Source organism: Muntiacus reevesi, chromosome 9, assembly GCF_963930625.1.
Source record: "Muntiacus reevesi chromosome 9, mMunRee1.1, whole genome shotgun sequence".
In the NCBI taxonomy this organism is placed as follows: domain Eukaryota; kingdom Metazoa; phylum Chordata; class Mammalia; order Artiodactyla; family Cervidae; genus Muntiacus; species Muntiacus reevesi.
In genome coordinates this window covers 37,593,574-37,609,545 of record NC_089257.1, presented here as the reverse complement: position 1 = coordinate 37,609,545, position 15,972 = coordinate 37,593,574, and the positions used below count along the sequence as shown (strand labels likewise).

Sequence of the window (15,972 nt, the reverse complement as noted above, 5' to 3'; positions counted from 1 at the left end):
ATCTTAGCAAACAAGGAATATAGAAAAACTCAGGATGTGTGTGCTAAGATCCCATTAAGATTCTCCAGAGATCCTCTTAACTGTATGGTTGTGTCCATTTCTAGCAGTTATAGGTACTACTGCTATGAGTTCACACATGCTACATTCTCTGGAAAACTTCCTTGGGATGACTGGAACCAGCTTATGCAAAAGACCTAAGAGTTATACACACCTTTCCTTCATAGCCAACAGCTAATGATATTTGGTGCAGAAGTATAACTCTATTGTGCAACTAACACTCCAGAAAGCATAGAATCAAGCTGATTAAACTTGATTAATCAAACTTCACCTGAAATAATATCATTGCTTAGTTCTTTTCTTTCTCTATACTGATTCCCTCACTCCTTTACAAGTTTCTCCTGAGAGCATTCCTATTATAAATCATTTGCACAGAAATTCCTCTTTGCTTCTAGGGAACAAAACCTGAAGATACATATAAGTAAGTTTAAATTTTCAACTTTCAGCACATAAGGAATAGAAAGGAACTTCCTGAATCTGACAATGGCAAGCTATAAGGAGGAGGAGAATGAGAAGGAGGAAGGCAGGGTAGGATGGGGTGGCAAGACAGAAAATCCTATAGTCCTAGCCAAACCTATAAAGCAAGAAAAACAGACAAAAAGTACAAGAAAAGAGAAGAAATAAAACTCACATAATTTTCAGATGAAATGATTGGGCACATTAAAAAATCTAAGAGAATAATTTTTAGAATTACTAGAATATAGTAAGAGTTTTTTTGATACAAGGTCAATGTTCAACTGTATTTCTCTACAACAGCGAACAGAAAGAAATAATTTTAAATGGCATAAAAAATATCATGTACCATCTGTTTCCTGTATGGCCAAGTAAATTCCAACCATATCTGACCTTCCCACAGATAACAACTGTAACCTCTTAGACTAAATAAAAAACAAAGAAACAAAAACAAAATCCACAAGACCTTAAAGTCCGAGAGAGTGAATAAATACAGATTTGATTCTAAAAGGGAGTTAACACTTAGGAGAAGGAACCAGCACAGATGAGTTTCCTGTTTTTATGGTTTTTGAGAACAGACAGTAGTCAAAGCCTTGTGCAGTGGCTGAAATACCAATGGAAATCCCACGGTCCTTATGCCCCAAAGAAACAGTAGCACAGGATTCAGGGCAACCGTGCCCACGGGAGTACACATCCAAGAAAGGAGAGATTAGAAAGGAAGAACCGCACATTCTGTCCATAAACTCTGTCCAAATCGCTAGCTGACTCCTCTCCTACATAAGTGTGGGACAGATATCAGCTAAGAAACTCCAATACTTTGGTCACCTGATGTGAAGAGCTGACTCATTTGAAAAGACCCTGATGCTGGGAAAGATTGAGGGCAGAAGGAGAAGGGGACGACAGAGGATGAGATGGCTGGATGGCATCACCGACTCAATGGACATGGGTTTGGGTGAACTCCGGGAGTTGGTGATGGACAGGGAGGCCTGGCGTGCTGCGTTTCATGGGGTCGCAAAGAGTTGGACGCGACCGAGTGACTGAACTGAACTGAAGGATAAAAAAACAAATTGAGATGTGAGAAGCCTCTCAGGAAACAGAGTGTATAGTCTGAGTTCAACCAAGTTAATTACATAATAAAATAAACAAAATAAACACTCTCCAGCGGAAAAACAGATTCCAGGCTCTCCACAATATAACACTCATCATGTCCATGATGAAATCCATAATTACAAGACAAATGAAGAATTAGAGAAACACGATGCATTCTCAAGAGCAGAGATAATTAGCGATGACCAACTCTAACATATCCAGATGTTAAAATTAGCCAACAAGGATTTTAACAGAGCTATCATCAGTGACTTAAAGAAAAATGCTCTTGGAAAAATGCATGAAAAGATAAGACATCTCACAGAAGAAATAGAGACTATAGAAAAGAACCAGATGGAAATTTTAGAACTGAAAAATACAATATCGGAGATTAAAAATTCACTGAATGGTCTTAATAGCAGAATGGAGATGAAAGGGTCCATGAACTAGAAGACACATCAATAGAAATGATCTATTCTGAAATACAAAGAGAAAAAGATAAAAATAAATTTATAGAGTCTCAGAGATCTATCCAAGACTATACCAAGAAATCTAACATATGTATAAAGAACACTAAGAGAATTCATTGCCAGTGAATCTGTATTATAATAGAGGCTAAAGGAAATTCTTTAAGTTGAAGGGGAGGAATATAAATTGAAAACTTGAATTTTGGGGAAAGAACAAAGAGCACTGGATATAGTAGAAAGCCGGATAAATATAAACAGACTGTTTTTTCTTCTTAATGGCTTTAAAATGCAGAGGACTGACTAAAGCAAAAACTATAACACTTTTATAAAAAGTGATACAAATGATAAAGGATGGAGGCAGTATTGATGATAAAACATGGGCCAACACTGTTGCAAGAACTTACAATAAGTGGTATAATATTAACTCTAAATAAACTGAGGAAAGTTAGTTTTCCAAAATTGAAACTAATGAAACAAAATCCCCAAAGTCCAATATCTATTAAAGAAATTGTATCTGTTCTCAAAAAGCTTCAGGCCCAGATGGGTTAGGTGTCAAATTTTATCAAACATTTAAAGAAAAAATAATACCATCATACAAAAAGGTTTTCAGAAAATAAAGCAGGGAACATTTCAATTAATTTTACAAGGTCAGCATAATCCTAATACAAAAATCTAACAAATATACAAAAAGATTTTTAACAAAATATATAAAAAGAATAATACATTACAACCAAGTAGTATTTATCTGAGGAATATCAGTTGAATCAACATTGAAAAATCACTATAATTCATGATATCACAAAGTAAAAAAACTGTTTAATGTTATGGTACATCCAGATAATGGACTATTTTTCAGTGATAAAAAGAAATGAGCTCTCAAGCCATGAAAAGACATGGAGGAAACTTAAAAGCATATTACTAAGTGAAAGAAGCCAATCTGAAAAGGCTAAATACTGTGCGATTCCCACTATGTGACATTCTGGAAAAGGGAAAACTGTGGAAACTAAAAGGATCAGTGGCTGCCAGAGGTTGAGGGTTGAGGAAGTGATGAACAGGTGGAACATAAAGGATTCTTGGGGTTTCCCAGGTGGTTCAGTGGTAAAGAGTCCACCTGCCAATGCAGGAGATGCACGTTCGATCCCTGGGTCAGGAAGATGCCCTGAAGGAAGAAATGGCAACTCACTCCAGTATTCTTGCCTGGAAAATCCCATGGACAGGGAAACCTGGTGGGCTATAGTCCATGGGGTCACAAAGAGTCGGAAACAACTAAGCAGAGAGAGAAGATTCTTAGGGTAGTGAAATTATTCTGCATGATAATATAATGGTAGACACAGATCATTACACATTTGTCCAAACCCATACAATCTACACTACCCCCATACAATCTACACTACCAAGAATAAAACATATGTATAATAAGGCTGGCCAAATGGCTGTTCTCTTCCTCTCTGAACACACCCTATTCAATCAGTCCCTGCTTCACCTACACTCTACTCAAATGACTAACCTTCCTTCCTAATCACAGAGACCTACTTGCCCCCAGCCCCAGCTAGTGATTGCTCTAATCTCCAGATCAGAACAGCTCCAATATGATAGTTTATCAAAGGGGCAGTGACGCTCCTCTGCTGGTTTCCCTGGTAACTGATGTGCCAACATGACATCAATTTCCTTTGTAACTGGTAAATTCCCTCACTGCCTTCCCCAATAACTAAGACTACTGCCATGCCATCTGCCATACATGATGGGGTGTTGCTCAGGGCCTTGCTTCAGACATGTAAGATGCCCCTGTCCATTAAATCACTAATGTCTCTGTTGCTGACTGTGAACTCTTTCTTCAGTCTTGGGGCTAGGCAAATACAAGGCATGAAGGTCTGTGGGGTGAAACCCAACAGCATACTGGAATCAATGGATTTTTGGTGATTAATATGTGTCAGTGTAGGTTTATCGACTCTAACAAGTGTGCCACACTGGTGGGGGATGTTGATAATGAGGGAAGCTATCCATGAGTGAGGGTAGGGGGAATGTGAGAAATCTCTCTCTGTACTTTACCTTCAACTGTGCTGTGAACCTAAAACTGCTTAAAAAATAAAGTTTTAATTAAAAAAAAAAAAAAACTAAACATGATCTTCTCAGTAGATGCAGATAAAGCATCTGACACAAATTGAACTGTAACAACACAAGAGAAGACTCTACACATGGACATCACCAGATGGTCAACACTGAAATCAGCTTGATTATATTCTTTGCAGCCAAAGATGGAGAAGCTCTATACAGTCAGCAAAAATAAGACCAGGAGTTGACTGTGGCTCAGATCATGAAATCCTTATTGCCAAATTCAGACTTAAATTGAAGAAAGTGGGGAAAACCAGTAGACCATTCAGGTATGACCTAAATCAAATCCCTTACGACTATACAGTGGAAGTGAGAAATAGATTTAAGGGATTAGATCTGATAGACAGGGTGCCTGATGAACTATGGACAGAGGTTCGTGACACTGTACAGGAAACAGCAGTCAAGACCATCCCCCCAAAAAGAAATACAAAAAAGCAAAATGGCTGTCTGAGGAGGCCTTACAAATAGCTGTGAAAAAGAAGAGAAGCAAAAAGCAAAGGAGAAAAGGAAAGATATACCCAGTTGAATGCAGAGTTCTAAAGCATAGCAAGGAGACAAGAAAGCCTTCCTCAGCGATCAATGCAAAGAAATAGAGGAAAACAACAGAATGGGAAAGACTAGAGATCTCTTCAAGAAAATTAGAGATACCAAGGGAACATTACATGCAAAGATGGGCTCAATAAAGGACAGAAATGGTATGGACCTAACAGAAACATAAGATATTAAGAAGTAGTGGCAAGAACACACAGAACTGTACAAAAAAGATCTTCACGACCCAGATAACCATGATGGTGTGATCACTCACACTCACCTACAGCCAGACATCCTGGAATGTGAAGTCAAGTGGGCCTTAGGGAGCATTACGACGAACAAAGCTAGTGAAGGTGATGGAATTCCAGTTGAGATATTTCAAATCCTAAAAGAAGATGCTGTGAAAGTGCTGCACTCAATATGTCAGCAAATTTGGAAAACTCAGCGGTGGCCACAGGACTGGAAAAGGTCAGTTTTCACTCCAAACCCTAAGAAAGGCAATCCCAAAGAATGCTCAAACTACTGCACAATTGCACTCATCTCACATGCTAGTAAAGTAATGCTTAAAATTCTCCAAGCCAGGCTTCAGCAATATCATGAACTTCCAGGTGTTCAAGCTGGTTTTAGAAAAGGCAGAGGAGCCAGAGATAAAATTGCCAACATCCGTTGGATCATCAAAAAAGCAAGAGAGTTCCAGAAAAACATCTATTTCTACTTTACTGACTATGCCAAAGCCTTTGACTGTGTGGATCACAATAAACTGTGGAAAATTCTGAAAGAGATGAGAATACCAGACCAACCTGACCTGCCTTTTGAAAAACTTGTATGCAGGTTAGGAGGCAACATTTAGAACTGGACATGGAACAACAGACTGGTTCCAAATAGGAAAAGGAAGACGCCAAGGCTGTATATTGTCACCCTGATTAGTTAACTTATATGCAGAGTACATCATGAGAAACGCTGGGCTGGAATCAAGATTGCCGGGAGAAATATCAATAACCTCAGACATGCAGATGACACCACCCTTATGGCAGAAAGTGAAGAAGAAGTAAAGAGCCTCTTGATGAAAGTGAAAGAAGAGAGTGAAAAAGTTGGCTTAAAGCTCAACATTCAGAAAACTAAGATCATGGCATCCGGTCCCATCACTTCATGGCAAATAGATGGGCAAACAGTGGAAGACCAGTCAATCCTAGAGGAATCAGTACTGAATATTCATGAGAAGGACTGATGCTGAAGCTTCAATACTTGTGGCCACCTGATGTGAAGAACTGCGTCATTGTAAAAGACCCTGATGCTGGGAAAGATTCAAGGTGGGAAGAGAAGGGGACAACAGAGGATGAAATGGTTGGATGGCATCACCGACTCGATGGCCATGAGTTTGAGTAAACTTCAGGAGTTGGTGAAGGCCAGGGAAGCCTAGCATGCTGCAGTCCATGGGGTCACGAAGAGTTGGACATGACTGAGCAATTGAACTGAACTGAATGTTCATAGCAGCAGGATTTCCAATACCCAAGCTATGGAAGTGTCCATTAACAGGTGAATGGATAAAGAAGATGTAATACACACACAATGCAAAAGTACTTACCCATAAAAAATAATGAAATTTTGCCATTTTCAACAACATGGATGGACCTGGAGGGTATTGTGTTTAATAAAATAAGACTGAGAAAGACAAATACTGTATGTGATCATTTATATGTGGAATACAGAAAATAAAACAAATGAATATAACAAAACAGAAACAGACTCACAGATACAGAGAAAAACCCATGGGGAGAGGAAAGAAAGGAGGGGCAAAATAAAGGTAGGTGATTAAGAGGTACAACTATGTATAAAATAAACTACAAGGATACATTGTACATCACAGGAAATAAAGCCAATGTTTTATAACTTCAAATGGAATATAATTTATAAAAATTTTGAATGACTATGTTGTACACGTGACATATAACATTGTATATCAACTATACCTCAATTTTAAAAATCTCTTCATTGTTATTGCATGTCCCCTGTTCAGTTTAATTTCCCTGATAGGTTTTCAACTGCTGCAGTGTTCTAGCTTATGTATCCTTTCTCTGATTGGTGGGCATTTAGGTTTTTGATAGTTTTTACATGCAATAAATAATGAAATATTTCAGAGGGAAAATTACATGAGAAAATTCTGAAGCAGAAACCACAAAACTATCACTTACACTGAAAAGATTTTCTAACAAAATCTGTTGAGCTGAAAGCTAAGATGACTTTGCATCTAAGAAGCACAGTATTTTTCATTTACATTATAATTTTCATACTCTTTTGAGCATTCAGTAAGACCATTTTCATAGTTTTGCTTGGTAAGATATAGTGCTCATTAAATTACTTGGTATAAGAGATCCTATGCAAGCCTGGATATACTATCTGTATCCTTTTCATCAGCATTAATCATTTTCTTCATTAACTCCCAACACCAGAGGGCAGCAGCTTCAGTACTAATTAGCAATAATGCGGAGAGCAACTAATGGAAAAAAAATACTCCTTTAGCAAAATCTACACTAAATTACTACCCAACCTTTTATTTGGGGGAAAAGGTGTTTCTAAAATATAGAACAGACATATGAAATAAATAAAAACAACTAAATAAGCAAAACACACTGTCTTCCCACAAGGATAGATAAATCAAATTTAGACTGTCCAGGGAGAGACCATGAAAATCCGAGTTAGTGGAATTTAATAACATTTACATTCTTTGGTTAATTTAATGTATCTTATAAGCATAGGCTTCTCTTGTTGTGGCAGTCCCAGTCATGGCTCAGACAGTAAAGAATTTGCCTGCAATGTGGGAGACCTGGGTTCAATCCCTTGGTCAGGAATATTCCCTAGAGAAGGGAATGGTTACCCACTCCAGTATTCTTGCCTGGAGAAGACCGAGGACAGAGGAGCCTGGTGGGCTACAGTCTGTCTATGGGGTTGCAGAGTCAGACATGACTAACAACTACTACTTTCCCGTGACTCCCCTGGTGGCTCAGACAGCAAAGAATCTGCCCGCAATGTGGGAGATCTGGGTTCAATCTCTGGGCCGGGAAGATCCCCAGGGAGGAGGAAATGGCAACCCACTCCAGTGTTCTTACCTGGGAAACCCCATGGACAGAGGAGCCTGGTGGCCTGCAGTTCATGGGGTCGTAAAGAGTCAGACACTACAGAGCAACTAACACTTTCACTTTTGTAAGTATAATTTGGAAGAGCCAAATAAAGACAAATTCCTTTTCGTCAGCTTCTCTTGGCTCTCTGATTTTTCAAATAGGAGGAAAGGAAGAGATGGGGAAAAAATAATTCTAGATTAAAGATAATACCAAACAGACTTCTAATGGCCTTGTAGAAAACATAAAGGAACTAAACAAAAATCTTTTTTGAAAGAAAAAACAGGGCAAAGAAGACCCTAAATAAAAGGAAGAAGTAGTCAGTCTACCTATTTTGACATTTTCAGATGGGAAAGAAGAGGGTGCTTTCAAATAAGAATCCTTTCCCTTTCAAGTATTATTTTTTTAATCAAAGACTTGAATTTTTAGAAAAATTTTGGGTTTACAGAAAACTGAGCAGGTAGTATAGGGAGTTCCCTCAAACCCTCCTACCCGACCTCTTTCCCTGTTGTTAACACTGTTTTGGGGCTAGAGGGAATGGAGGTAAGGGGACTTCTTTAATGAGTATAGAGTTTCAGATTCACAAGACAAAAACGTTCTGGAGATCTGTTTCATAAAAGTGAGAATCTGGTTAATGCTATTGAACTGTACACTTAAAAACAGTGAAGACGGTAAATTTTATGTGTTTTTAACCACAATAAAAATTAAAATTTTGTTTTGTCTTCAGATTAATCCTCAAAACTGAAAATACTGCAAGTATTACGTTAAGATTATCTAAATATTGTTCACTACAGACCCCGGGCTTGGATAAAATTTCATCTTTCCAGGCTCACCTTGAGTTGCCTGAAGGTGCTGAGATCAAATGGATTTTTTTTTCCCCTTAAGCTCCATCAATTAATTCTTCAAAAATCACATCCTATTTTAGTTTGCTTCACTATTGAACCATAACTTGCTTATTCAAGTCTGTCTGCCTTCCTTCCTCCCTGCCCTCCCTCCTCCCTTCCTCCCTTTATTCCATCTGTGGTTAACTGCTTTTCTTTTTTTTGAAGTTGCTGTTGCCAGAAATAACATGCCATCTTCATCATTATCATTAACATCTTCCAGCTCTCTTTTAAGGCACAGACATTGCATTCTTTTTTAAGATACATTCCTTTAAAGCCCAGTGTCGAACTAGTGCACATTTGTCATCTGTGATTTCTTTACAATGGACTCCTGGGGTGGTTCCTTCATGTCAGCTTCTCTCATATTTTCTATTTCCTTTTGCTATAGGTTTCTTCAACTTAAACTTTTATATTTTCTATTGCATTTGGCAGGGGGTGGAGGGATCCAGTTTTTTGCCCCCCTAACTTCCAAGAGCTCCCCCTAACTTTCCTGTTCCTTTTACATAGCATCTTTCTTTATTTGATAGAATAATTACCTTTTAAAACTGATTTTAAGTTGTTATGTTCCCTTACCTTGGTTCTTTTCTGGGTCCACTGCTTTGTTTTTTCTCTTCATGCTGCTTGTTTTCTTTACATAATTTGATCCTTGGTAAGTCATTGATATTCACCAATTTTTCTTGGAAGCTGATTTGGGTTTTCTCTGGTTTTTAATAAATACGCATGTTTTCTGCTAATCTCTTCTCAAACAGAATGGCTAATCGGGAGCTCTGTGTTTGTGAGTTGGGCTTATGGTCCTGGAGACTTTGTTAGCACTAATTAAACTATTTAAGTTTTCAAAAGAATAACTAAAACTAATGGCATAATGTAATTTAGTCAGGACAGAGAACAGGGTGAGTGAGCTCTCATTTTTCACAGCATGCATCTGACAGATAATATGTAAAATAAATCAAGGAATAGTGGTACTAGCTTTTATGGTCATGACAATGACTAAGAAGTCAAAAATGGGTTCTAAGGAGCAAACTGAGGATGAGAACAGGTAAGTAGGAACACTGCTTTCCATTATAATCTCTTTTTACTATTTTTAAAAAACCACAAGCATGTATTTCTTTGAAATAATAAAAATAAATTTAAAAATAAAATTGTAGAAACTAAAGAGCAAAGGTAAGAAATTTGGAAATATATAAAAAGAAAAAATGTGTGTATGTGTGTATATATATGTACACACATACACACACATACATGCATTTATATTACACACACATATATATGTGTATGTATATCTCCAAACCCTTATTTCTACATACTAAATGTCTTGGACAGAGGGAGAACGTTGTTGCCAAGGAAACCAAAGCAACTGCTAAGCAGAAAATTCAGCTCTTAAAAAAAAAAAAATCCATGGCAATTTATTCTGCAGAATATTACAGTCTACTTCAGCTTTTACAAAAACCAATAAAATGGTTTTAATGAGGTCCTTGAAACTTGGTTTATGATGTCACTAACATCTATTAAACATTCCAGTTACAGAGTCTAGTACAGTGATAAGAAAGCTAGAGTAAAGATCAGATATCCCAGGTTTAGTTCCAAGTCTACCACTTAAAAGCCATATGTCCTTGAGCAGGTCATTTTCCATGTCTGAAACTAAGTTTCTTTAGTAGTAAAATTGAAGATAACTACACCTAACCCACTCCAGTGTTCTTGCCTGGAGAATCCCAGGGACGGGGGAGCCTGGTGGGCTGCCGTCTATGGGGTCACACAGAGTCGGACACGACTGAAGCGACGCAGCAGCACACCTAACCTTGGAGAGGGAAATGGCAATCCACTCCAGTACTACTGCCTGGAAAATCCCATGGATGGAGGAACCTGATAAGACTACAGTCCATGGGGCTGCAAAGAGTCGGACACAACTGAGCAACTTCATTTTCACACCTAACCTGCCTACCATACAGGGTTGCTGTGAATATCAAATTATTTAGATCATCAAGGTTTGAAACACAACACAAATAAATTCAAGTAATAACCACTAATATTTTCCAAAGCTAACAAGGTGATAAGTATTCTTCATTGATCAAATGCCAAATTATGTAAAGTATTAGAAAAAGTTAACAAAAAATGTAATATAGACTAGTATTATAAAAAAAAATGGAGAAGGAATAGCAACCCACTCCAGTATTCTTGCCTGGAGAATCCGATAGACAAAGGAGCCTGGCAGTCCATGGGGGTCACAAGAGTCAGACACGACTTAGTGACTAAACCATTATAAAAACTATATTGAACTAGGTGTCAGATTCAAGTTCTGATTCAGGTTCTATCCACCACCACTGATAATTTCCACTTCTTTGGGTCTCTGCACAATGAAACTGGAATGGACAACCTCTGTAGAGGTGCTTCATGGGTGTGTTTTCCATCACGTGATGATGATTTAAAAGGAAATTCATTCACCACTTTTAAAGAAATGCAGGCTATATTTTGCTTAAAAACTTTCATTGCCAGATGTTTGAAAATCACTGACTTTAGGATGAAGTCTTTTATTTCTATGTTCAGGCATTTCATAACTGTAACCTAATTAATCTATTTTTACATTCTACTCTTTCTCAACATAAACCTACCTTCAGAGACCACAGTACTCTATTCATTATTTCTCAAAATGCCATGCCCAATTCCTGCCTCCACACTGCTGTCGATACGTATATAGTTGTTGCCACTACAGCTGGCTGAGCAGCTGTGCCCGGGGTCCCATCCCACTCCCTACCCACATTTACACACCCAAACTTGGACAGGGCTTAATGTCTTTGATAAGACTGTTTTCAAAAATGGTAAAATTTATAGTATATCAAAAACAGGAGAGAGTTGTCATATTTATAGAGAACCTAGCTTCTAGCCAGCAAGACTTGTCTGTAATTTGATAGAATGTATGAAAGTATTAGGAAGGAAGTGGGGGCCTTAGCTCTAAAAGATAGAAGGGGAGAGCACTGTAGCATATCATCTGTGCATTGGCTGGAGGAGGAACACTTTGATCCACAGACTTGTTGGATTCCAGTGGTAGGACAGTCCTATCAGAGAGATGGATGCATTTACTTATTATAGGCTAATGCTGTTAAACATTTATGCCATATATCTGACTCCTTGTGATTTGATTTCATAATCACTGCAAATCTTCAGATTCTTTCACTTCCCTTATGGTGTATCGAGAAAATGGCCTGACTGAGACAAATTCATCTATATTACATCTGTACCATAAATTAATAAAACAGCTTTCTGAATTCTGACATCAGTTACTGTGACCTTGAGCAGCATGAGTCCATCCTGAGGCAAGAGAGACTAACAAATTAGTCTGAAGGCATAAGAACCAAGGGTCAGATCCTGGACTATAGTAAACAGAACAAAAGAATGTCACTCCATAGCAACAGCAAGGGGTACCTGGGACCTCCCCAGTAAACACCCTGTCTTATTGCACTATTTTTGTTTTAACATTTTCATATACCTTTACTCAAGGCCACTAACCACATACTAATGCCTTTCTATGACCTGGTCTACATGCCTTTCCAACAGTTTCTATGTACCCTAAATTACTGCAGAAACAAATTTTCTAAGTACACACATTAATGTTTTTATCTCTACTTGGAATATTCCTTCTCTCAATGCTGACAAGTCTAAATTTAAACTAATTCTGAAGGGTTTAGCACAGATAACACCTGTTTTATGAAGAAATTTCAAAGAACACCACCCATCATGACTAAAACTAGCAATACTGGTGACCTGGGCAAGTAACAAATTGCTTTTAGATCAACTTATGACTTAGTATTATGTATCTCACCAGAGTCATCAAGGATCAGGGCATTTGGTAGGTTCTTTTTTCCACTATAAAAAATAAATAGGTATTAATCAGGTATTACCTCACTTTCTCTACTGGAAGACCACACATGTCATCACCAACATGTAATGCAATAAACGATGTAAATCCAAACTATTGTTTCACATTTCTGCACTCCACATTTCAGTGCCCTGGGACACCATAGCCTAGCTTACCTACACTATCAATCTACAATTCATGTATCTTTCCTTACTAATTAAAAGCTTTTTTCCCATTGAGAGAGGGATTGGTTAAGTAAATATTATTTTTATTAAATAATTATTATTTAAATCTGTTAAAAGCACTTGTTACTTGCTCCCTGTATTATATTTGTAAGCTTTTGTTTTATATTCCCTTCTATGTTCTTTGAAGATACGATCCATATCTAATTAATCTTTGTGTCTCCCACAGGTTTTCAGTCCGTACCTTGTATATAGAAGGCCCTTTAAATATAAATTAATTTCTCTTCCACTTTCAGTGAGGGCTCTCCCCATTCTTTTCATATGTATCCCATCTTCTTATTGTCTTCCTTGACTATCCCAGTCCACAGGTCACTTACTTTTAAACTCCTATAAAACCTGACTGCCTGTAAACCATTAAATTGCCACCAACACCATCCCAGCATTATCTTTTTACATGTATATGTATTTCATAGTCTTTTCACATTTCAGTATACCCAACAATATCTAGGTACAGCATGGACAAATAATATTAATTCACTCAGTAGATATTTTTAAAAATAATCAAGTCAAGAGATCCATTAGGAAAAGTATAGTCAAAATTGGCACCTAAACAGAACAAAAGATTTTACCTGTGACAATGAAACAAACTCCTATTGTTGAAGGGCCAAAGGCTTTGACACACATAATAGTTATCAGTAAATTAAATTGTGTTGAAATTCTACAAGTGTCTTTGAATATCATACATCTTCCTTTCACTTCACAGAGACACAAGTAAAATCACATTTCTTTACTGACAGCAGATGGCTTTAAACAATAGCAATTAACTATATTAAACCTATAAAGATAACATTCATTTGTAATTTAGATTTCTCTGCTGAAGAGATATATATGGTCAGTTTACAGTATATATCATTTCACAGTATGTTAAGCCTTAGCTTTTTTTTCCTACTAGGCTTCCTCCTCCCTAATGAACCAAAAACAGAAGAGTAATCTGTAAATCTTCACTTTTGTATCCTTCCACAGCAAGGAACTATATTCACAGCAGGCAATAATAAAAACTGGCAAAATGGATTTAAAGTTATTCACATTTTTCACATCCTTGTAATCAACGGGATACCACAGATTTTGCATATGACTGAAAAAGGTGTGTGTACATATGTATTTTTTGTATAAATGGGCAAATCCTACAAAAAGGGTGTTAGCTCTCTAGTAGCTCATTCAGAACATTCTGGAGCCTTGCTACCCAAAGTGTGGTCCACAGACCAGCAGCATTGGTATCACTTGGGAGTTCATTATGAAGCAGAATCTCACACCACACCCCAGGCTTCATAAATCACAATCTGCATTTAAAGATCTCCAGGTGTTCTGCATGCACTTCAAGAGTTTGAAATGCACTGGTTTAGATTCCAGAGGAAGAATTAGAATGTCCAAGATACATATGACCACGTAATACTTAAACAAGTAATTGCATATTTGCTGGTCTTCCTTATTTGCTGACTTATTTTTGAGGGTAGGAACCCTTTCTAGCCTCCTCACCACTAGCGTACCCTGGACCCAACAGGCCCTGAAACATTACCCAATGCTCAATCGATATTTTTTGCTGAATGCATGAATGACTGAACAAAGTGAAAATAAAACTTTTTCAGAAGGCTAATAATCCTTTAGGAAGCTGAATAACATGATTTCACATATGACCACATTAATTCTTTAATTCAGTATTATTAATTCTATTTAAAATACGTTGCCGTCTCTACTTCAACAAACGCATTTAATATACTCGACAAAGCAAAAGCTTGGATAATTTTCCTCTATTGGAGCTAAGGGCCTCTTTTACAAGTGAGATGGCTGCATTTTAATACTAGCTCTCATATATCCATGCCATATGCCTCCGTAAGATGAAAACACCGCAACAATTTGGAGAGAGTACGGGTCGGGGAACAGAGGAGGAATGGATACAAGTCTGTATCATCGCATGAAACCTGGAAAACGTGATTTTTGGAAGAGGACACCTTCAGAAAATAACTTCTGGCCAGCGGAAAAAAGAGAACCCTTATCTTTCTCAAGAGCAAAAGGTGGTATTAGAGAATACACGGGAGCGGGAGCGATAAAAGACCAGCGACTACCTAGCGACGTAAGCTAGAAACACACCAGACCAGCGCTAAAGCAGATAGTGGTTAGATATCGTCCCAGAAGGTGGAAAAAAAAAACAACAAAAAACACCCACTTTCAGATTTGCAGAGAAGGAAGTCAAGGGAGAAGAAAGGGGAAAGGAAATCTCTCTATTAAGGGTATAACTTACAATGATGATGATGAAGATAATTTTTTTTTTTGAGAAAAGAGACACGACATACACTTGAAGGGGGGCGGGACGGGGGGAGGAAGGAAGGTAGTAATTTCTCGCCTTGCCCAGCTCAGATGGCCCCAGGGAGGCAGCCCAGGCAGAGGTGGGTGGCAACGCCCAGCTCCGCTAGCTCCCGCCGCCTGGCCTGAGCCATCTCCCCCAACAGCCTGCCGAGCACCGGGTGGGGACGGGCAAGGGCGTACACCGTGTGGGAGGACGTGCAGGAGGAGCGGGAGGATGCCCTGCCGACCAGGTACCCACCTTATCCCAACGGAGCCACTGCCCGATGGCTGTGTCTAGCTGAGGGTCCCCAGTGTGATAAGGGGCGTGGAGCAGGTTGGAGTTCAGGTCCCCCTCTGCGTTTTCAGTCATGGCAGCCAGTCTGGGGTGCGTGACTGGGGATCCAGCCAAGACACAGAGCTGGAGGAGCTTGACGTGCGCTCACCGGGATCTCGACGCCCCCTCCTCACTGAAAGGCATCGGAGACCAACCGCAGGACTTTTGTGCCAGGTCCTGCCGCAGCTTTGAGGAAACAGGAGAGAGGAGGGACGCGGCCGCCTACTTCCCACTAGACGAGCTCCTGGTCTCTCTGGGCGAACGGACTGAGGCGGTCCCACCTCGAGAGAACAACAGTCCCAGATGTCTGGGTTGTGGCCGCCGCCGCTACCGCCGCCCTCTCAGCTATAGGCCCCGCCCTCGCGCCTCTGGCCCCGCCCCTTCCCAGCCGATTTAAGCTCCCGGGACTCGAGGCGCGAGCCGGGAAGCGCGCTCCCGACGCCTTCCCAGCGGCGCGAGTTAGTACCCTGCTGCGGGGTGAGGAATAGGGGCAGGACCATTTTATTTCTTAATTTGCCTTTTTCCACATGTCTTATTCTTGTTACAATCCCCACCCACCC

At 39.1% G+C, this 15,972-nt stretch overlaps 1 protein-coding gene across 1 annotated transcript in view; it reads right to left on the bottom strand.

Annotated features, from left to right (window-relative positions):
• PGM2L1 (phosphoglucomutase 2 like 1) overlaps positions 1-15,729 on the bottom strand; it is a 59,611-nt gene extending 43,882 nt beyond the window's left edge. Inside the window, exon 1 of the mRNA XM_065944454.1 lies at positions 15,338-15,729. Coding sequence (XP_065800526.1) covers positions 15,338-15,448 — 111 coding nt within the window. The 5' untranslated portion in view covers positions 15,449-15,729. The remainder of the gene's footprint in view (positions 1-15,337) is intronic.
• Positions 15,730-15,972: the final 243 nt, after the last annotated feature.